This window comes from Micromys minutus (assembly GCF_963924665.1).
Source record: "Micromys minutus genome assembly, chromosome: 5".
Taxonomy (NCBI): domain Eukaryota; kingdom Metazoa; phylum Chordata; class Mammalia; order Rodentia; family Muridae; genus Micromys; species Micromys minutus.
In genome coordinates, this window is record NC_137974.1 from 12,974,725 (window position 1) to 12,999,624 (window position 24,900).

The 24,900-nt window shown below is 38.6% G+C and overlaps 1 protein-coding gene across 1 annotated transcript in view; it reads right to left on the reverse strand.

Moving 5' to 3' along the window:
• DIAPH3 (diaphanous related formin 3) overlaps positions 1-24,900 on the reverse strand; it is a gene marked incomplete at both ends in the record, with an annotated part of 452,874 nt that overhangs the window by 331,672 nt on the left and 96,302 nt on the right. The window contains one exon of the mRNA XM_080917022.1: positions 19,900-20,030. Coding sequence (XP_080773148.1) covers positions 19,900-20,030 — 131 coding nt within the window. The remainder of the gene's footprint in view (positions 1-19,899; positions 20,031-24,900) is intronic.

The window sequence follows — 24,900 nt, forward strand, 5'->3', positions numbered from 1 at the left end:
CACAGAAACTATGAATACACCATAACAAGTAGGCAAAGGGATAAAAGAGACTAAATACTAACCAGATAATTCCTAAATAAAGAGACTCCAGCCTAATCATATGGCTCTTAGAAATTATGATTCAGTAGAATTGGAAGATCAAAGTGAAAGATTCAAAACATGAAACGGAATCAATCAGCCCTTATTTGTCTAAGTGTGGGGTCTCCTGAATTTATCCAGTTTCACAGCTTTCAGTATAAGCATACACATCTTTATTCATTACAATTACAATATTTGAAAAATTATAAATGATCTTTTGTTTTTCCCAAAGTTAACAGCTAACACATAGAAATAAAACTGTTGTATGTGCACCTTATATCCTTCATCCATGATGGAATTATCAATAAAATCTAAGAACACTTGGTAATTTTGAAATTCTCTTTTTAAACAATCTTGCCTTCAGCAAAGAGAGACTTCATTTCTCCATCTGTAAGCAGTGTGCTTTTCCTTTGCTCTGGGTACAACCTGCAGTGTGGTGGTAAGAAAGGCAAGGAGGCCCCTTCTCTCTCTCATCATTAAATAATATTGATGGGAAGGTTATTTTTGAATTCTTTATTTTGTAACACTATGTTATGTGGCTAGATTATCTTGCCTACATCTATGTCAGTGCATAATGTGCATGTCTAGAACCCATGGAGGCATAAAGAGGACACCAAATCCTCTGTAACTAGAATTTCAAATGCCTGTTAGCAAGCGTGTGACTGCTGGAAATCAAATGCAGTCACATTTGACCTGGAGGAGCAGGCAGTGCTCTTACCCATTGAGCCATCTATCTCTCCAGCCCCTTATCAGTAGGACTTTATTTACTATCAACCCGACAAAAGTTAATAAGTGTCGCACTTTCCTAGAGTTGTGACAATAAAAGAAGAAAATCTGGGCATTTTAATAAGAACATATGTACTCGCTTATGCCATGTACATTCTGTTGGTACATTATTAAGTGTTGTTTAGGCTTACTAAAAAGTTGCCTTTTGGGCTGGAGAGATGGCTCAGTAGTTATGAGCACTATCTTTTCTTCCAGAGGTCTTGAGTTCAATTCCTAACAACCACAAAGTGGCTCCCAATCATGTGTAATGGGATCTGATGCCCTCTGCTGATGTATCTGAAGACAGACACGGTGTTTTCTAATAAATAAAAACAAATAATGTGTAAATAAATAATAGTAATAATAAAGTTGCCTCTGGAAGCAACATTGTCAATGTATCATCTCAGACCTCAGTGTTTTTGCTTTAATGAATTATAAAGCCCTTTATTTGAAGATGGGCTGTGCCATACCCACTTCCTGACCCAAGACTCATGTGTACGTATGTCATATCCATAGAATAAGTGAATAATAAACCATTTTAACAAGTGTATGAGGATGGGTCAGACAGAGAATGATACCAAGCATCTAAGCTCTACAAAATCTAAAAGTGTTTCAAGTGATGGAGAGAAGATAGAAGTTCAGCCATGGGAAGCTCATCTGTGCAGAGAAAGCTCAATCGAAAACTCCAAGTGGCTGCCGTGCCTTCCTCAGTGGGAGTGGTTTTCTGCTGGATGCCGTGAACAACCGTTTGATAATGTTACTCTATATTTTACAATTTGTTCTTTTATTTAGAAGCCTCACCTAAGGGACACACTGCTCTTCTGGGGACTCTATGAGTTGGAACTCCAGCTGGCTGCCATAACAGAGCTTCCCTGGTGGCTTCAGCTTGGTGTTCATAAGCCCCCTCTGGTGACATTACCTTCCTGCTGTTACTTTCTCTTTTATTTGACAGCTTCACTGGAGGGGACTCTCTACCAAAAGTACACCTGAGTAGATAAAAGGGACTACACAATCGATTTTTATTGATCCTCTGAACATTCAATTGGATGATGTTTTGCTGTCTCTCAGTTGTTATTTATTATTTTAGCTTGCTATACACTCATTCAAAACTCACCCATTTGAAACCAAAATTATGTCTATCATAAACCATTCTCCACACTCTACCCAAAATTTGTCCCATCAGAGAATATAAGTGCAAGAGTAAGATGTCACCCAAGAGATGGCACCTTCTGGATGCTGTTTCTTAATCCCCACAAGTTAGCATTTCTGCTATTTCTCTTCCCTGCTCTCCATACCAGGATTCTGTGTCTCTGCTCTAGTGAGGACAGAGTCAGAATCAAGCTCTGTCTTAGTAGCTTCCCCAATACTGGGATAAAACATTCTGACCAAAGCAACTTGGAAAAGGAAAAGGATTATTTGGCTCATGCTTTTTGATCATAATCATTCATTATGGAAAACCAAGACAAGAACTCAATGAAGAAATCTGGAGGCCAACCAGCTTGCTCCTGTGGTTTGCAAGGCTTGCTGTTTCATACAGCCCAGGTCCAACTGCCCACAGCAGGCCGGGCCCTTCCCACATCAAACATTAATCAAGAAACTGTGCCACATGCTTGTCTATAAGCCAATCTGATGGAGGGCAATTCCTCAACTGCCAGTTCCTCTTCCCTGACACCTCTAGCTCCATCATACTCCCACATGAGTTCTATCACCTTTTCTAAATAAGTGAGAAGTGACTATGTCAGCACATATTCAAGTTGTCACTACATCCTCCGTCCACCTTTTCCTCAGATTTTCAACTTATTTTTCTAATCAACAATTGCTAGATTTTGCCCAGTGGTTGTTTGGGAATAATCCATTTAATTATAGAACTCTTCTGCTTTGGCTTAAGATACAGTTCATTAACTAAGAACCTTTTTAGAAGAATATTGATCTAAAGTGTATTCAGTATACCTCACATTTTCAATGTTGCATAGCCTTCATCTGGTGTAACTATCTGGTTAATAACATAATGAAATAAACTAAAATATTTCTTAATGGTCTACTTCCTTAAAGAGACTTACAGATTTGGTAATAATTCTTCATTAAATGTGTGATACATTCTCAAGAGAAATCATCTGTACCTGAACATTGTTGTGGATACATTTTAATTAGGAATTTCATTGACTCAGTATTTATAGAACGATCTAAATTTTCTACTTTTTACATTCTATAGCAGGCTAAGTAATAGTCTAATACTTTTCAAAAAAAGTATCCAATTTATACAACTTAGGTACTTAAAGGATTTACAATTGTAGTAATCTATTGTGTTACTCTACCAAAATGGCTGATGCTGGAGGACCTCATACAGAAATAGCATATTTAATTCATAGAAGATAGAACATCCTACTTTGGACAGCCTCATGTGTTCAAGCTCTGGTAGAAACCACAACAGATGTTATCTCATAAGACATACCTAAGGAGAAGACAACTCAGGGAGATGGAAAACTATTAAAAATTACACACACACACACACACACACACACACACACACACACACTCCATATTATTCCAGCTATAAGTTAATCATTTGCAACAAACCACTCTTTGTTTCAATGATTGCCTTTACTCTTTCTGTCTTCAATTTAATTTACATTTTTATCTTAATTATTTCATCCCTTTACTTGTTTTAGCAGCTTCTTTTCTTGGCTTGTGTCCCCTTTCTTTCTTTTTGCTGCCCACGGGAAATCATAAAGCATTGATGTTTACTTGAGTTTTTTCCTTTCTTACTCTGGTGCTACACTTTACCTTCTCGGTACTTCTTCAGCTGTATGGCACATTTTGAAATGCCCTCTGTATAATAAGTAAAATTTACATTTTTTTACCCCAGGAACTATTTTATGAATAGAGATGGTTCTATAAAGCATAATTGTTTATGTGGGCTGTTTTACAAGTATATAGTAATCTTTCTAAATGTATATTACTGAGTCCCAGATCTTTTGTAGTTTTTTAAAAATATTTATTTATTTTGTATAAGCACGTTGTAGCTTTCTTCAGACATACCAGAAGAGGGCATCAGATCCCACTACAAATAGTTGTGAGCCACCATGTTGTTGCTGGGAATTGAACTCATGACCTCTGGAAGAGCAGTCAGTGTTCTTAACCACTGAACCATCTGTCCAGTTTGTAGTGTTTTTAAATAAGATTTACTTTACGTTATGGGCTATGGCTTATCTTGATCTACGCTTCATGGCCATATCATAAAAACTGGTTCTTTTATTCTTTGTTTGGCAGCGCTGACATATGTTTTATGTTGTCACTAAGGTGCTGAGTTCTGCCTGTTAGTTAGCTTGCAGACCCCATCCAGTGGGAACATAAGATAGCATCTGACCCCACTGTAAGGTATCCACTACCTGCCTAGCACTGCTGTGGAGAGCTCTCATGACCAAAATGCTTGGAAGCACATAGAGTGTGGGGGGTGCTGTCAGTCCTCACATTTTCTAGGCATGAGTTCTAGCTTCTTGCTTTTGTTTCTGGTACTCACCCACCTGTACCTCAGTGTGGGTTTAAGCACAGGCACACTCCTGTTACTTCCCAAAGCTCTGGTAAAACTGCAGTTAAAAGCAGCTGACCCCGAGTCAGCATCCTCCTTTGTGACTCTACACTATCTAAGCTAGCCCGGGCCGTGTCCTTCAGAACTGTAGAAGGCTATAGACAGGCCTGGTTGTTCTGGTTAATTACCTATTGCAAATAAGATCACTTCATCCCTTGTCACATAGGACTTTGCTTCAGTGAAAAGACTAAAGCTAAGCTCGGAGTAGTGACTTAACTTGGCATTTTCCCACCATAGATACTCATCCCTTTACCTCCCCACCCCATAATATTCTGAGGACTTTTAACCATCAACAAGCAGACTAATCTAGCACCTGTCCACCTGTTAGCTTTAACTCTCCCCAGCAATCCCTTTCCTATGCACCTTTAACTACACAGAGATTTCACATACATTTCCCTACACGGCGTGCCCTGGACCTGCTGAGTCCCTTATTTCCGTGCTCTCACCAGTGACCACCTGAGTGGTGGGTACAGCTTCACTACCGTCTTCTCCAAACACTGTACACTTCATACATCTGGGAGCTTTCACCACTGGCTCACTGTACAAGCTGCTGCCTTGAGCAAGTATAAGGAACGCTCTCGTGCACATCTGTGTGCTCGAAGTTCACCTGCTGCCATCCTGGAATAACATGCTACTTCTTATTCTCCATCGACCACCTCCACAGACCACCCACGCAGTCTGGTCTGCAGAGCCCAGTGATGCACCCATTGCACAGGAAATGCTCCCTCTAGCTTCTCTCCTTTCTGCTTTCAGGACTTTTCACACCTACTACAATGTTTCATAATTGCCTTAAAGGCACACATTGGATAATTCTAGGATTCTGGTGTCTATTGATGTTTTTTTCTTCACCCCATCTGGATTGTTCTGGTATGTTTGGTTATGTTAAAACATGGAGACTTCGGGTATAAGACATGGGATCTTGGTTAAGTTTCTCATTTGAGCTGATTTTATTACAGTGCCACTGGGAGAGAAGGCATGTCAGCTGTTGTATAGGAATAAGATTTCAAGCATCTGCCTGTACTCCATAGGCAAACAGAGGAAGACTATCCAATGACTAGAAGTGTGGCCTCCACAGACTGATCCTAGCAGGCAGGAGCAGGACTGCCTTGACAATCTTTACCACACACCTCCTACAGGGCATTACCGTGGTGCTGGTGAACCAGGCTGGAAATGGAATGAGTGTCTGTTGTAGAAATGAAGGTCCACAGTTCCTGCTGTGCGTCTCACATTCAAGGAGGAAGAGCCAAGGGTTTCCTCTAAGGTGTTTTTTTTTTTTTCCAGATAAACTGATGCTTACAGGAGTCTACCTAATCCCACAGGAGCCCATAGACAAACCCAATTACTAGAAAACTCTACCTACAGAGAGACTATACCTCTATATAGAAAAGTATTTCTCTAAGTTAGATTTTAAAATGAAGCTTGTACTATTTTTATTCCAAAATGTGTTTGTCCTCATACAGGAAGTGTATACAAACATGTGAAGTTCCACAAACATTCTTAACCACCCTGCACCTACTCAGATAACTCAATTATGTACATGAAATATGCATTAATGCCTGAAGCTACTGTTCAGAACTAATGTTCCATTTACTAACACATCCACACACTTTGATTCCCACAAAAACTCAATGGAGTTTTTTCCAATCCGTTATTAGTAATTGTGCTGCTTCTCAAATGGTGGTGGTGGAGGTGAGGATGGTGAAGCTGTAAAGTATATAAGCATATACTGCATACCACGTGGGGAGGAAACTATTGCTTCTATATTCCCCTAGCATCAGGCTCTGGAAAAGCCCACACTGCCCATCTTTTAAATTGATAAAGAAGCAGGTGTAAGTGGTACTACGAAGAACTGGAACATAGTACTGGAAAGATTATTGCAAACAGGAATTTTGTGCTCAGATTTATCTGCTTAGAATTTCCTAGGTTAATGTTCCATGTTTTAGCACCAACATCAGGAAGATAATAAATAACGTGTGTGGCTCCTGCAGTCAGTATATCGCCTACATCAAAACAAGTTCTAGGTTCCATATCACATGTCCAGACAACCCAGGAGGACAGGGACTGAGATTAGAAAGTCCAGGGACCTAGGACAAAACCAAACAGTGCTGTTCTGCTAAAGGATTACAGCAATAAGACGACGCCCACAGTCTGCTGTACTTGTCAATCAAGCTCTTGCTCCTCCATCATCAGAAACGCTTTCCCCTGTAGTAGCTGGGAACAAATACACTCACAGCTGGACAAAGAGGAAGAGACCCTGGAACACACAACCGTACACGCAATGCCCCCGTCGAACTCATTCCTCAGGGCTCAGGGAATGTTGCAGAAGAGAAGTCAGAAAACGTGGAAAAGCCAGAGGAAAGGCCTTCTAAACTCAGCAGGACTGACGGACATACACGCTCACGGAGGCTGCAGTAGCAGCATGCACACAGGAACTTCACAGTTATGGGCCAGATGAGGTCACGAGGCTCAGGAGACAGAGGCATCCAATTCCCAACCCAGACACTCTCTCCAATTGGCAACCGTTTGCATGGAAGAACTAAATTTCTCCAGTGGCGGCTCACTGGGGATATAAACCACAAGGGCAGGCCCCATGCCCAGAAGTAGGTGGTCAACACAAACTCAGTGGCACTTCCTGAAGTTCTGTCTCGGAAAGCTTTGCCAGGAGTTTTGTTTTCTAGTTTGTTTGGTTCATTTGTTTAAGTCCTTATGTGGGGGTGTGGAGGTCAGCCCTGTGACTGAAAAGGCGCATATACTGCAAGGCACCAACAGGCTCCTGCGATTTCTTCAACAGTCTGATCTGCAGTACAGATTTAAGATGGCTCCCAGGACACAAGCAAGACAATAGAAAGGAGCAGGGGCGGGGTGGTGGCTACTTCCGGTCTGCATGGAAATCCACACAGAGAAATGACTGCCCCTTCCCCGAGTTACCTAAGCAGGCAGAACTTTCATTGGGGCACGATGATGTGTGGAGAGATACGACTGGCCAAGGATTTAGGACCTCGGGGTTGGCTCAAACGCTGTATATGCTTAGACGCCCGATGCTGATCTCAGTCTGATTTCCCAGGATTCATCACATGACTCCATTGTAACTCACCCTTTCCTCCATCCTCAGCTCTGTTCCCACAAGCTTTATGTTTACTTTATGATTTCTGCTTCTGTGTTTTTATGGAATTATTTCACGTAAGAAAGTCTTTGTTTCTGAGTCTGTATGTGTCTCTGGTCCTTTTGCCCCCCTGGTTCTTTTCCTTGTTTGTTTTGTCCTATTCTAGTTAATGTTTTGTTTGGCTTATTTTATTTTCTCATTTTTTAGACATTTATTTTCTACGGGCAGAGAGGGTGTGTATTTAGATAAACGAGGATCTGTGAGAAGTTGAGGGAGAGAAAACTATAATCAGAATATACTGTATAGAAAATCTATTTTGAATTTTAAAACAATGGAAAATTAAATAAATGAAACTTTCTAGATGAGTGTTCTCAACCTTCCTAATGTCAGCCCTTTAATACAGTTCCTTAAGTTGTGGTGACCCCAACATAAAATTATTTCCATTGCTCCTTCATAACTGTAATTTATGTACTGTTATGAATCATGATATACATCTGACATGCAAAATATTCGATATTCAACACCTATAAAGGGGTTATTCAATCCACATTCCTATATGAAGAATGCTTATGTTTTGAACTGTAAAAAGGTTAGAGTACATGTGAATCATGTATTTAATAACATGTCTCAGAAAATTTTGAAATAATTATCCATGGCATTGAGCAGTAGGACCTCTTTGTGGAACTATCTTCTCTCATTCCATCGCACAATCACATAAAGCCACTGTGTGTAAACAGGTATTAGATAGTCGTCATTGTCTTTAGTATAAGGTCATATTTACTTCCTGTAAGGAAAAAAATGAAGCCATAACAAGGGAAATTCTAATTTCTAATTATTCAAAAGAATAATGTAATATGAATATATACAAAGACAAAGCATCCTTTGCTAAAGATCTACAGAAGGATGTGGGATATGGCAGCATTGCATACACAGGACAAACTAACAAATTTCATACCTTAACCTTAGAAGGTCAGCTCAAATCCTGTATAATAACCAGATCCAATTTACATTCCTCTGTCAGCATAATACATCACTGATGCTGAATATAATTACAGTTGATTTTAAGCTTTCATTTTCACCCTCCCCCCTGAGCAAGGTGACTAAATACTTGAAATGAACTGCTCTGAAGGGACAGGAAAGCAATTAGCATGCCCTGTAGGGCAAGACACTCAAATATCACCTCCTAGTCAATGTCCAAGTTACAAAAGAATTACAGCAAATTAGAAAAGAGCCCACCCACCCACAAAGTTGAGTAGAGTCAGGATAGCCAACACAAATCAGAAGTGGTGGCATTACCAAGCAGATAGCCAGGCCTCAGGACTAGTGAGCAGGAGGGACCAGGGGGACACTGGGAGAAGTTTGCATCTGTGCCTCTCTCGGTGACATGAGACCAACAAGTGTTGCACAGCTAGCTCTATAAGCAAGCCTAGCTCAGCCTGGTCACTGCCCTCCAAACATCGTATGTCCTCCACAGGTCTTGCCTCTCAGCATGTGAGTCTGTCCAGGTAACAATACTCTGAGTCTGCACAAGTGGCAAGAAGCCCCAGCACACGACCACAAGTTTCTTGGTGCTTTTCTCTCTAGGGAGCCCAGACAAATGGAGCTCAACTACACAATGTAAGGCAGACCAATGCATGTGTGTCATTAGTGAAGAATCTTTTATGTACTTGCTTTTCAGAACATCCTTTTACCTGTGGCTGCTCCAGAGAAATGTTCCTTCACAAGTCTGACTTAGCCTTTCATGTGTGTCCATTTCAGGAAAGCACACCTTCATGTATGTGCCCTAGCAAAACAGCGTCCAACACAACTGACTTTCCAAACCCTCAAGTTTCCACTTCGGTATTCATCTTCTTAAACATATAAATGATTTCAACTGATTTAGAGAGGGGAAAGTCGGGTATTTTCTTCAAGACCTAACAACTGCCTAGCTCCAGAAGTCTGACAGATTCTAACCTCTCCACACTGCCCAGAGATGCTCCCAACAAAGGTGCTCCAACAAAGGTGCTCCCAATCCAGCATCTGCACTCGTTTGCTCTCTCGAACAGCAACAGTCAGTGACCAGCTTGCATCTCAGAAGCTCTCACGTTTCTACTCCTGGTTCCTTTACTTTCCTTTGTTCATTTATGTAACATTCAATTATGTCTTCCAGGACAAAGGCATTCATGTTCCCCACCTACTCCAGATTATTATGATTGCTGTCTCCACCTTCAAGACTCTTGTTTACTGTGTTCAGTAGCATTAGGCACAAGAATACAACCACAATGGGCAGATTAACAAATACTGCCCTGTACTCTAATAGTACGTCAATCTACTATGCATTCCAGTTTCTGTTAGATATGAGCTTGTGGTGTCACATATTCTTTAGTATAGGTTAGGTATTTCTTCTTACATGAAATCATAAAGTGGAATGCAAGAAAAGCCCTTGCATCTTATAGGAGACTGCATAAAGATACACTACATATTTGATCTCCTGTCAAAACACAATGAGTAGTATAGGTTTGTTCCTTTCATTTTAGTTCATGTATCAATTTCCCTCTTCTCATGTTACTATTTGAATCTATTTAACATGGGCTTTGATCTTCTGGGTTCCACATTAAAATTCCAAAATAACATATTTCTCAGATATGCACATTACCAGGAGAGCGGCCATGGGGATAAACTCGGGAGTGTAAAGGCTCTAAGCACTGCACACAGGGAATCAACTGAAGAAGGGTATGGATTAGGAATGAACCTAGAGCTGTGATACAAGCTAGGTGGATAATGCTTGGACAGGAGATGTGGGGATAAGAGAAGGAAGTACTAAGATAACTTGAGCCTTCCTCTGCCTACAACCTGACTATCTACTGTCTACATAGCAAAACAACGTAAAAATGGGACGTCTTGTTTAACATTCTATCAACAAAAACAAGATGTCTTCCCTGGCAATCATTCATGAAATGAGTTCATGAGCCACCACAAAGTATACAGGAAAAGATTGGATTCAGTGAATTTGTAGATGCTATGAGGGCCAAAGCTTAAACTCAGCTTGTGTTTAGAGCACTCCTATGAACAGTCAGGGAAGAATGAAATGATAGTGCAGTGGGGAGGACATCCGAGCAACCTAAGACTCTAAGGACCACTCTCCAGTGCAGGACCTTCCCGTACCCCTCGCAGGGCACTTCTCCTTAAAAGCTCTTTGCTGCTTCTCCCCTTGTATTCTTTCTGTCAAATTCTTTCCAATGAAGATGCAAATCTGATAACACTGTCATAGGGCCACATCCCCAACAGAGAAAAACAAGGTTTCAATTGTTAAAACTGTATTGGCCAGCAGGGTTGCCAACAAGGGGCAATTTCAATTCTTATTCAATTGTTCGGTCAGCATGGCACATATCTGACTATTACTAAACAGCATAACCAAACTTCAATTCCATTGTTTTACAAGGCTCTGCTGGGAAACGCTGATTCACCCTGACTACGCACCGCAGCTACTCCAAGACTTACTGGGTGTTTTGTTGCAGTAGTTTTTACTGTCACTCTTATAAATCTTAACAATGACAATGGGTTGCACTTGTTTGTTGTCAAGAGACACTGTACAAGTAGCATTAGAAAGTACAGATCCATGGCCAATACAAATACTAAAATGGAATTTTTACTTTTGTAGTGTTTTCAGGTTGAACACTAAAATTCCCTCCTCTTGTTGACATTCTGCTCACCTCTGTAAGGCTTCTTCTGATGGATAAGCATGTGTTTACACATGTGTTTACACACGTGAAGGAGAGTAAGACAAATGTTTCCATTAAGTCCCTTACACAACACAACTAGCAATTCACTAAAACATAGTAGAAAGCTCAGACAATTAGCCTGAAAACACTTATGCCAAGTCTCTGTCCGTCAGACAGTAGAGACTCCAGTGCTTGAAGTTCAGTATCTTTTGTTGCTGTTACAGTAAGCTATCTTTACTTTACATTTCTAGGTTCTACTTGATTATGTAACTAACAACATAAAATATTCATTGTTCAAGCCCAGTCATCCATAACTCAACCACACCGCCTGCTACTCAAATGCCCAATAACCACATATGGAAGTAGCTACTTCAGCCCACAGTGTGAACACAACATAACTATCAATGCAGAAGGTGCAGTAATGACATAAAAAATGGAGTCTTTGAACAATTTTATATTGTCACTGACTTTGTGTTAATAGTATGTTTCTTTAAAGAAGTCTGTCTTGGTCATTCAAACAGCAATTTATATTTTATATTAAAGAGACTGGGAAGAAGATACAAATGTGTGTGTGTGTGTGTGTGTGTGTGTGTGTGTGTGTGTGTGTGTGTGTGTGTTAGTACTTACAATACACTGAGAAAACCTTACAATCTAAGGAGTTTTGGGGTCAAGTGTGAATGACTGAATGACTATTTCACCATGTATAGAATATGCACACATTTCTGTTAAAGGAACTGCAGAATTCCCAGTGTGCTCTACTTTGTCAAGTTTGCACTCAAAGTCAAACCTTTAAAGGCCCAGGTAAAGTTTACTTCAGAGAACAAGTATTAAACACATTTTGCTGTGCCTATAAAGTCAAATAAAGCTGCTGTATGGCAATAAACAAAGAAAAGGCCTCCTCATGGAGAGAAAGTCCAGTCTTCGTGGGTCTCAAACTTAGCTGAGCGAGGCAGCAAACACATCAGCATGCCCTCTGGAAACATGGGGTGGGGAGGAGATCAACATGGGGTTTCCATGGAAACACTAACATACATTCTCTTTCAGCACATTTGTCATTAATATTTGACTCATTTAAATTACTTTTAGAGAGAACTTCAAAACTGAAAGTAAAGGATTATCTCCAACAAATATTCCTATAAGTAGTAATGGATGCTATAAAAATTATGAAGGCTGAATATTAATTAAAACACAAATAATAAAGAGCATATTCTAAGATGCATGGCACTATCTAAAGAAAGGCAAAGATACACATTAACACCATACATGACAGTTTTTTACTCATTATAAAACAATTCTTTAAAATGCTTTTAAGAAGTAGGCACATCTGAGGAAAATACTACTCAAGAAAAATGAACAGCACTAACACTTTTAATCTACCTAAGGGGATGTCTGTATCACAGGATATAAATCCTGGCTCTCAGCAGCCATTCTGAGGCCATCAAGGACTGGAGCTATACCCCTGCCTGGCGGGCATGCCTTCGTTCTCCTTTTGTGGCCCTTCATAACTAATAGAAAGCCCACTCAATCTTTATTCTCCAAAAAGTACCTCATGCCAAAGGCAACCTCCCAGACCATTTTTTTCAACTCTCAGGGCCCTCCTGATATCGATGCCCAATTACACTCGGGGGTTTTAAAACCATTCTTGGAACATTATTTTGTTTCTTTCATGGAATATTATCATACTAGACACTCAGGTGAGATAACCACACAGACTGTAAATGAAGTCAGGGGACATACATAAGGGCTAAGTTCCATTGACAGTGCTGTCTAATTGAACTCTCATCGTGACAGAAATGGTCTCTTCCTACTGTCCAGTATAGTATCGATTATTTACATGTGGCTCTGAGCGATTAAAAAGGTAGCACTTTCTAATTCAATGTTAATTAACTACATATAAATAACCACTGTGACTAGCAGCTACTGTGCTAAGCAGGAGAAGGAAGCAGTCTAAGATCTGCCAGATAGACACAGAAAAAGAAACAGGAACGTGGGTAATGCAGGGAACTTCTAGTACACCATTTCAGAAGCGATCATTAGACACTACCATAATCATGGGTATATTCTTCTCAGATATCTTTTATCATTAGTATTTTTTAAACATGCACCACGTATCTTAATTCAAATTTTTAAAACATGTCACTAGAAGAAACTCCATCGAGGGCATACTTTTAATAAGGAGGAAATACTGAGTTACATTAACATTAGTAACATTAGTAAGCATTTATGTTACTAATACAACAGCATAACCATAAAAAAACAGAAGTATACATACACACACACACACACACACACACACACACACACACAAACACAAACACACAGAAAAAAAACTAGTAACATCTTATTACTGTAAGTACTGCTAATAATTCATGGACCAAAAGATGTTTACACTTTTCTAATGCATCATTCAGAAAAACTAGGACTTAATGAGTATATAGTTTTAAAATGTCACATTCATTATTATTTTCTAGCCTTCAGCAACATGTTCACAACAGCCCTCCCAACAATCACTAAAATACAACTCTAAATTCTTAACCTACATTGTTAAAGAAATGTTTCCTTACAATGTAACAACTCCAAGTCAAATATGGTGGGACACCCCCTGATCCCAGCACTGATTCTAGTTCAAGACCAGTTTGGACATCAAGGGGAAACTTTGTCTCCGTTATAATAAACACCATGGCAGTGGCTGTGATGGTAGTCATGAGGACAATTTAAAATGAGAACTAAACACAGAGGAAAAAGAGAAAAGCCAGTATCAAGACTCTTTTACTCCATTCAACATGGATATAGTTCCAGAAATCTAACACCTTCTATGAGACAACTGTGTAATTTAGGGTGCAGCAGCAGCAAGCACACATCGACTGGAAAATATTGGGGGTCGCAAAGACACACACCTTCAGTCATCTAACAGCCCAGTAAAGCTAGACTGCAATGAAACTGTTTCTAGAACTAGAATAATGTACTAGAGAGAAAATGGCAAGTACACGTGACAAGATTAGAAAAAAAAGGTGCTTACAGTACAAAAGGTCTGACATACACAACACATAACCTAAATAAGAAAAGGCTATTTTAAGGGCAAATGCCTGACATTTTTAGGGGAAAAAATGGAAAAAACTATTAGAAAAACTTGAAACAATCTCTTAAAAATAAATTCTATCATTAGGAAGAAGAGAAAATATGGACATGCTAAGAAAACATGCAAGTCTCCCATCCAAAGCACAGGCACATAAAACGTCAGGCAAGAATTAGTCAGAGAAGACATTGCTATTAACAAACTCTGAGGGACCTTAAGGAGATTACTGAGATCTATACTGTTAAGAAAAGGATACAATTAAAATATCACTCAAATTAGTATCTCAATTAGTAACTACTTATCAAGTATTCCCTTAACTCAAGAGAAAACTGAAGATTAGTACTTACTTCTTTCCTCTTTAACTATGTGCTTATGTAGTTAAAATAAGTTTTGGTCTATTGTAAAATCAGAAGAAACTTATGATTTTAGTAAAAAAAGAAAACAGATGAGAAATCAAAAATCTTTAGAAAGTAAGGATAAAGGAAGGATAAGAACAGAAGGAAATAAAGCAAGCGTGCAGTAGGTGAATAGAGGACTCAGTGTGGAAATTCAAATGCAATGGAGGATAGTAATTCAATGTACTTTTAAGTTAATACAAAAAAGTAACATTACTACTTAGGAACCAAGATTATCAAACTATAAACAACATGCACAGCTACATGCCAACACGAGCAAATCTGCTGCAATAGTAAAGAAAAACATAACCTCTGGACGGATATGTAGGAGATAGATCCACGTCAATCGTGCTAGAAAAGACAAAAGACAGACAAGTCATCAGCTAGGTGAAACAGCTTCACTATTGGAGGAGCTTGGGATCCCCAGTTCTCAAAAGCTGGCAGGAGAGAACCACCTCCAGGGGTGTCCCAGACCTCCATGCAGGAGTGTGCCTGCACGTGCCCACGTGCATATAGTACACACAATTAAGAGGGGAATACATTTTAAGAATAAGTGAGATAAACCCAGTTGCATGAATATCGAAACACAGCGGAAAGTAAAGGAACAACAAATTCAAACATCAGGACAGAGTGCACCATGGGACGGGGATATGGCTATCTTCTGGGGATATGAACTTTTCAAGGCTACCATAGTCCATGAACCAACCCTGTTGGTCAGTGTTGCAACTACAAACAGCCCTTCCAATAGCCCTTCCAATAAATTGCTTTTAGAAAATTAAAACAAATCAAACATACTACTGACATTAAAACCTTTGTCTTAAAAAACTTCTTCATATCATGTTGGTCCCAGCGAGCACACTGCTTGCCACCATCTTTAAACACTAAGGGAACATGCTTTGTGTCATCTAGCCAAGAATGTTGACAAGCTAGACGATAGAATTGACACTCAGTACACTAAATAATAGATGATATGCAGACATGTTTACTTGCTTAGGTGGAAATATTTCCCTCCAAAATTCACTGAAATCATTTTGTCAATGTTTTATCAAGAAAATCAAAACTACCTTTTAAATAACCTAAGAAAATATCTGCGAAAATGAGAAAACATCTTGTATAAACTGGAAAAGGAAAATGTACATACAAAAAATACGAAGAGAAAAAAATGAGTTCGTGTCGCTGTGCTCATCAGAGAATGAGATTAGCCCCTGACGGGTGCACAGAAATTAGAAAACAAAGGTGCATGCTACAGCTGTTTTAAAGTTTGCCAAAGCAGGAAAGAACTATCAGTGTTTGAAATCCATCACAGTGATCTTACTCTCTACCTGTTTTTGCTTTTACCCAACATATTCAATCACTCAAACAGAACCACTGGCTTTGTCAAGATTCACTGAAAGTTGTATTTGGCAATTTGAAAAAAAATATTAATCTTTTCACCAGTGTTCAAACCTAGGAACAAACTGTCACAAAGAATACTGAATAATCAATGAACTTCCTCAAACAGAAGAGCTGTACAGACCACATCATAGCTTTATAAAAACCAGACAAAGGAGCTGGTCTTTAATACCTGGTTTCCACATACTTCCCTACCTGGGTGTTAACACTGCTCATATTTGGAGAGCAGTTTCAAATTTTGATGAGCAGTTCTGAGAAATTCCATGGCTGGGTTCCGGAAGGCAAGACTAATCTGCAAAGACTAGTTTTCCCTACATTTGGTTTAAATACATTCTAATTCTGAAGCAATATTATAGAAAAACCATTGATCAGTTCACTGCATTTTGTCTTTAGCATTCGAGAATTTGGAGTGCTGTGTGAAGACAAACATTTATAATCTTAGAACTTGGGAGCCCAAGGCAGGAAGATTGCAAGTTTCAAGAGAAATAGATCCCATCTGAACTAAGAAATAATGCCACCAGTAAACAAAGAGAATCGTATCTGTCCAGTGAAAGTAGACATCTAATAATGATCCAAAACACTTAAATGGATGAGTCCCACACTGTGTAGACAGGAGCAGACATGAAAGGCTGACTCTCTGGACATGTGACCTATCTGGTCATAAGGAAGCATACAGCAGTGTTACAAGGTTCTCCAGTGAACGGCTGCGGGAACGAATAACTGAGAAAGTCCTCCTCAGTGAGATCGATTCATCTGGACTTGCAATTATCTTCACTTAAAAGGACTTCCTAGAAACATAATATAATACATCACGAAAACCTCCGTACCCAGAGGAGAAAAACGTCTAAAAGAATTTAATGGTATTCTAAAGATTTTTTAAAATTAGAATACAGAAAATAATTTCTCAGTATTTTGAGGTAAAATTTCAACAGGTTATCCAACCCGTCATACTGCATGGACTGATTTATATAAAGCCCTTCATTTTTATCTCCAGCACATCACCAGCACGCCATCTGCAGGACGTCACCTGCCTTCTCTACAGAAATCACGAGAAGACTCCCCAGTTCCCCGTGCCTGACACGATGAGCTCGCATGTGTGTAGTTGTCTCCCCAGCTTCCCCCCAAAACACCTTTCACTCCAATTAAACTCCAGAGAAACAGGGATTCCTGTGTCAAGCCACACACAAAATACAACACCTGAGAAAATAGTAGGTTCTTAATAAATATGTGTGTATGTGTTTCTGCATGTTCCGATCTGCATTATGAATGTGCATGTCAATAGGCGGTGTGAGCACCATGGGTTCCTGTCAGGTGATTATTCGAATAATTCTCTGTCTTACGTGTGGCGATAAGTTCTCGAGCTGAACCCAAAGCTTGCTGCTTTGTTTAAACTGATTGGCTACGAGTCCATAGAGATGCTCCTGGTTCTGAATCTTCCGGCCAGAATCAGAGCTACACATGAGCACTTCGTGTCTTTTACATGGGCAGTGAGAATCCAAACTCAGGTCCCCACACTTAAATGTCAAACACCTTACTGTGTCATCTCCCCAGGCTCTAATAAATATCCGTAAATCTATGTATTTTATAAGTATAAATTGAGCTAGACACACAAGCTACTCATTTTACAAATACACCTATTAAATTCTCTATTCAATCGCTTTCTAATAGACGAGCTAAAACAAGACAAGAAAAGGACAGTTAAAAGTTTGTTTTTTTCAATCAGTTCTCCCTGGAATGTAAGAATACACCGATGAGAAGTGTGAACAGCCACAGGAAAGCCGTCATCCTCAGCCGACTTCAGGCCACAGTCTAACAATCACACCAGAAAAAAAAACACATAAAACTGAAATAAAACCGAGATTGTGTTGTTATTGCTTTTCCCTATTCACCTCCACATAGTAAAGCCTAAGGCTTTCGTGTCAAATGTTTCTGTGGTCAGAGACTTTCTCCTCTTGTAGCCAAACCTAAAAATGTCCAAAATGTACTTATCACAGAGAATACTCAAGAAAGTTCCTCTTCATACCACACCCACCAGCTGCACCGGTTCCATCGGTACTTGCCAGTTCTTTACCCATATTATGGACAGACATATGCCACACATATCCTGTCCAAAAGCAACTGTTCCTTACATAACAAAAAGCCAACACCCATCTGTCTCGGATGCATTTTCAACTCTGACTACTCAAATATTTACTGACAACTGCTTAGGTTTGTTCAGAATATTCTGCTTAAGACAACGAATTAATTCAGAGTTAGCATAAAGTCTCTATGAAAACTGAATTCTGTCCTTTAATCTAGCAAAAGTTTTACATGGGGATCAGTTTGTCACCATTACTTTGCCTTTTAAATTTTAAATACAATATTTCTCACATCAAAATTTCCCAAAGGCACCAAAACCTAGCCTAGTCAGAAAACATGCTAAACTGATCCATAGAAAAAGATACTGTATGGGTGTCACATAAATGACACCAGCTAAATCTGGATTTCAGATAAGCTTTGTTGTTTTGTTTTTGTTTTGTGGTAAGCTTAAAATTCTATGTTGACAGTAACATCCTACCTGCTTATATTAGAGAAATAGAGAAACATTAATCTATGGCCCCTACACAATGCAAGAGCAATTAGACAACAAAAGGAAGTAAAAGGGACAGACATCAGAAAGGAAGTAAAAATATCATTATTTGCAGATGACATAATAGTGTACTTAAGTGACCCCAACCACCAAAGAACTTCTATAGCTGATAAACAAGTTCAGCAAAGTGGCGGGATATAAAATTAACTCACAAATCAGTAGCCTTCCTCTACTCAAAAGATAAACATGCTGAGAAAGAAATTAGGGAAAAAACACCCTTCACAATAGTCACAAACAATATGAAATACCTTGGTGTGACTCTAACTAAGCAAGTGAAGAACCTGTATGATAAGAACTTCAAATCTCTGAAGAAGGAAATTGAGGAAGATCTCAGAAGATGGAAAGATCTCCCATGCTCATGGATTAGAAGGATCAACATTGTAAAAATGGCCATCTTGCCTAAGGCAAGCTACAGATTCAATGCAATCCCCATCAAAATTCCACCCCAATTCTTCATAGAGTTGGAAAGAGCAATGTGAAAATTCATCTGGAATAACAAAGACACCATTTCCAAAAGAGGGAAATAATGAACAAGTGGTAAGCCTGGCTCTGTCAAATAAGAATCAACATGCATTTTAACAATATGAAAGTAAAACTACTCATATTAAATTAATAGATTTTAACTATGATTGTTCTTTCCCAAAACCAATTTTTAAGAATTTTATAAAACAAATTTGCATATATCAGCTATGATTTTCTCACTGAGACCTTTCTTCATAAATATATTTTATATTCTTTCGCTAATAATTTTTATTTTAGACTATATTATTGTACTATAATATTATCTGTAACACTGTATATTATTGTAATGTTACCTTTCATCCCTACCTACACCCTCCCATAACCAACTACCCCCCACCTTGCCCTTTTTCAAATTCAAGGCTTTCTTCTTTTATTACATAGGTGTGTGTGTGTGTGTGTGTGTGTGTGTATGTGTGTGTGTGTGTGTGTGTGTGTGTTCCTAAGAACATAATTCAATCTGCTTATTCTGTATGTTACTATTATATATATGTATATATATATTTTCAGTAGTGACCATTTGGTACTAGATTTTTACCTTGAGAAACTAGTAATGTATACTTGCTATTTGAATTTGGGATAAATAAAAATGGCATTGGTGATGTCTGATCAATTAAGTAACATGCTACAGTGGCATCCAGAGATGAGTTACCTCACAGGGTTACTGGTCAACGATACTCGGAGTGACTCCAGATATGTGAAAAGTCTCTCGTCTGTGTACCCCATCTTCAGCTCATGGATAAATTCCTGAGGTGAGATCTGTCGGCTACTTCTAAGACTTCCCTGTAAAACAAATCAAAAGAAAGACTTAAAATCATGTTCCATAAAGATTATGTATAAAATATAGAAATCATCACATCTTTCCTAATAACAGTTAATACTCAATTCCAACATTGTTTTCCAAACATCCTAACATTAGTTATCCTTAGCCAACCTCCTTTTTGGCCCTGCAAAATTAATCTCCTTCCCACCTGAGCCTATCTTTTTATTCTCCTTCCCATTCTTATGACTATTTTTCCATCATAATCCCCCCCCCTTAAGATCCTGTTCACTCCTCCTACGAATGGTTTCTTTCTTTCTACTTGGCTAAATCAACAGGTACTAGATCCATACTGAGCATGTGCATGTGCGCACACACACACACACACACACACACACACACACACACACAGTACACAGGAACACTTCAAATAAAAGCACAACATATACAAAAAGAAAAATACTCAGCTGATGAAAAGCAGATGGACATTAAACTGGTAAAGTCCCACTGTACTCTTAATTTTATGAGGGGGATTTTGGAAAACTATAGTGTATATAAAATATGGGTTGCAAGAACTGGAATTCCTTCATTGCTTGAGACACATTAAATGCCTACTAAATGTGAGGCACATCAGCTTGGTTTTAGCTGTGAAGAAGGTTGCCACACCTTTCGGTACAATTCCCAGTACCATTAAAAACACACACACACACATACACAGTACTCTAAATAGTAAGTACATTAGTGAAAAAATTAAGCAAATGGGAGAAACAAGCGTAGTGTGCGATAGGTAATTTTCACTATGGTTATCAGTGAAAACCCCCCAAGGCCTCTGCCATGCCAGGTGCAATTATAGTCCAAGGAAACAAAAGAGCTGGTACTGGGACTAAAAGCTTCCAGGCCACTAAAATAGCTTGCAAACAGGATAGACACACAATGGAAGAGCAACAGCAGAGAGAACTGCTGTTCAGAAGGTATGAATGGATCCCTGATGGGGAGGAGAAAGACATCAAGGTAACAATTAAAAAAAAAAAAAACTCTGAGATTAAATGTAGAAAGAAAAGGAATTCAGCACATTCAAACACAGGTTAAAAATTCTACTATTTCCTTTGTCTATTTCTTTTGCTTTATTAATTTGCCATACATGCAATAAAACAAACTAGCAATGAAAAACAAATTACTTTTAGGAAAACTGTTTTTACTCATGCTAATATCAAAGTGGTTACTGAGAAATACACTAGGGAATATAATTTCCTAAGAATAATATATACTCACTATAACTCACTATATTGTATAGTATAATACTCACTATATCTACTCATTATAACTGTATCTAAAATCTCTGCGTTGTTCTCAAATAGAGGAAAAGACTCATTTTCTCATTTACGTATCAATTCTAAAGATGACAGGTATAACAAAGTCAAGCGCTGGATGGATGGATCATCTCTGTAGGGAAGTCATTAAAGACAAAGGTGCTGGTAGTTACAGAAGAAAAATCGATATGCTAAAAAGCCAAATTTCCTAGAAATAAGGAAGACTATTAGTAAATGTTAGCATCTCTGTGTGATGCTCCCTAGTAGGGCAGCAGCCCAAAGGAACTAATTCACAAGTCCTTTGCAAGATATCTGCACTCAGTGAATGAATGTCACAAACAAATGCAAATGAAAGAACTGAAGTGAGGACAGAAAAGGAAATCAATTACACACAAAATGGCCACATTACATACAATAGATTCTGAAACATGCACAAGAAATAAACCAACTAATTAAAAAATTAATTTTAAAAAATAACTTCCCTACCAAAATAAAACTAAAAGTATAAAGGAAATAAACTTGAGAGGGGGAAATGTGTGAAGAGAAAGAAAGCCTGCATCTCAACCCAGGTCTTCAGTTCTTTCATTTCCCCTAACTTCAAAGGAAGCAGAGGGCAGGGGGAGATGGGAAGGATGCTTGCTGCTGCATATCTTGAAATCCATTAGCCATAAAGATGAAAATACTTGAAAAGCTTTATCCCCTGTGGTATCAAAACACATTAGTGAGATAAGGATGTCTGCCTGACATCACAAAAATTAGAAGGATATTTATCCCACATAATTTCTAAATCTTTTTTAATCCCTTGGTGAAACTTATTCTAAAATACCAAATGCAAGATGGAGAAAAGTCTAGAGCTTATGCAGTTCATATTCTTTACTAAGGATATCCAAGGGCACAAAAGCTAATAAGCCAACCTTTATTCACTCCCCCACCCTTGCTATTTGTCTAAACCCTAGCAGTCTCCTTCTTGCTAAGTGACTATTAAGGGTAATAGCGGCCATTTCCTGTGACCTGCCTTGAGATTCTTTTGTTCCTGCCTGAGGACCTCCCTCCTTTCATCTCAGCTCATTTCTGTGTACAGGACGTCCGAATCCCAGGTCTGAGCAAACACACGTGGACAGTTGCTAGTGGAGGGTGGTGACGGAGTGGCCTGCCCACCTCTGTCACAAAATTCAATCATTTTTACAAATTTGAAGAAGCTATCATTTAATCTTAACTTTATTTTTTATATTATGAAAGGAAAATATATATATATATATATACCAACTCTGCAGAGAAATGGGACTTGGAAACACCAGCAAGGACTCATCCCTGACCTCTGAGTAGCTAACACTGCTCAATATGATGGCTTCTAAGTGACTGCTTAAGTGACCTGAGACAAGGGCTGCTCGCTCTTGTCCTCACTAAAACACCCCTCGGTCCTCAGTGAAAATACGCAAAATTCACCATGTACATTCTCTACCGCACTTAATACATCACTCCTTTAACTAGTTAAATCTATAGAGTGCAAATTTTAAATATAAATATCCATAATATACAGCTGCTAAAGATTAACAAGATCAAAACTTATGTGACAAATGTAAATAGGCTGAGATGAACTTAGTTACTGGAATAACTATTTGCCACTTACTTTATCATTTAAAGCAGTAAAGGGAAAAATTTTAAAAAGGAAAGAAGCCACTATTATCAATGAAATGCATGTAATGTCCAATTCTTCAGTCTTAAGTAGATAAGTGTATGTAAGTCCATGACCATAAGTTAACTACCTCTGCTTTCCTTCAGTCTTACATTTTCTTAATTTCATATATGTGTGTGTATATATGTGTATGTGTGTGTATAATTCCATATATTGGAATATATATATTTCAATACCAATAATTTTAATGAGTTTATGTTAATAATTCAAGAAGAGACCAGAGTCACCACAAGGGTAGTCAACACATCATTCCCAAGAGGATAATTACAACCTAACTACTACCATATCTGCTAATATTCAAATGCATTGCAAAAATTCTCTTGAATTTTTAAATGATTTCAAGCATGTCTAATGTCACTGACCAACAGAAACACTAAGCTATCTCAGCAGCATATATTACTCATTTTTGGAACATCTACAACTTAAATCAACTTGTAGGATCAACAAAATCTGTTGACCTCACATGATTTTATATACAGACTCAAAACAGTAACATAGAAGCTAAAAGTACCCGAAGACAAGTTCACTGACCACCCTAACTACATTTCACATGAATCTCCCTTATTAAATCAAACATTTAATGAACAGCATCATATACCAAAACCCTGCCTATAGCTCTGGAAACAAGTTTACCTATGTATTTGAAATGGCACCTGTTGGGGCTGGAGAGGTAGCCCAGCAGTTAAGAGCACATAATGTTCTTGCAGAGAACTTGACTTTAGTCCCAGCATCCATATTAGGTGCTCAAAACCAACTGCAGCTCCAGCTCCAGGAGACCCACCATCAGCCTCTTCTGAACTCCAGACAGCTGCATTCATGTATACTTCCCCACAGTAATGCTCACTAGTCATGATGAAAATCAGTTCAAATAAATCTTTAATAATAGCACATCCTAAAAGTTTATAATTACCAAGTAAAAGATACAAAGATAATAAAAATTAATAATAATAATAATAATAATAATAATAATAATAGGTGCAATTTAGTTTCTAAATACTCTACCGAGAAAAATGTTAAAGCTCAATAAACCAACACTAACATTGGAAAATTAAACATTAATTTGAAACAATTTTTTTAAAATTCAACACACTTCATCCTTTCATTGTCTATCAGTACTTATAGGAGAACATTTTGTACTGGTTTTCCTACATTGGCCATTATTCTTCAATAATACACTTATTTCTTCCCTATGTGTATATTTATTTCTTTGCCTATTTATGTATATGTCCTAATGTGTGTATGTGTGCTTGGGTGTTCACATTTATCTGGTCAGGTGTACATGAACGTGCATGCTAACGTCATTCTCAGCATCTTCCTTGATCTTCCACACGACACAGGATCCCTTGCTGAATGTGAGGCACTGACTCCAGCACTCAGCATACAGAGTCTACACTGGGGATACCTGGTCTCTGTCTGCGCACTAGCACAGAACTACAGCTGTGCTGACATATCTACCTTGCTTTTAAGTGACCACTGGGGATCCAAACTCCAGCTCCTCATCTTCATACGTGCATAGGCAATGCCTTGCCTGCTGAGCTGTCTGTCATGCCACAGCAATTTCTGTACACAGGCACAAGCACACACACAAGCATGTATCTATGCAGGAATACAGGAGAGATGATGGGCAGGAGTCAGGAAAACTTGCAGGACCAAGTTCTCTCCTTTCACCAAGTGAGTTGGGAGGATCACAATAAGGTCATCAGGTAAGGAAGCGACAGCCCTTAACTGCTGAGCCATCTTGATGTCATTTACACTTGCTTTTGGGTACTAAAGGGACATTTTTAAGTCAATAAATATATTTTTAAAAAAGTATAATAGCTAACAGAGAAGAAAGCACACAAAACTGTTCAAATATAAAAAGTCCATAGAAACAAATAAGAAATAGAA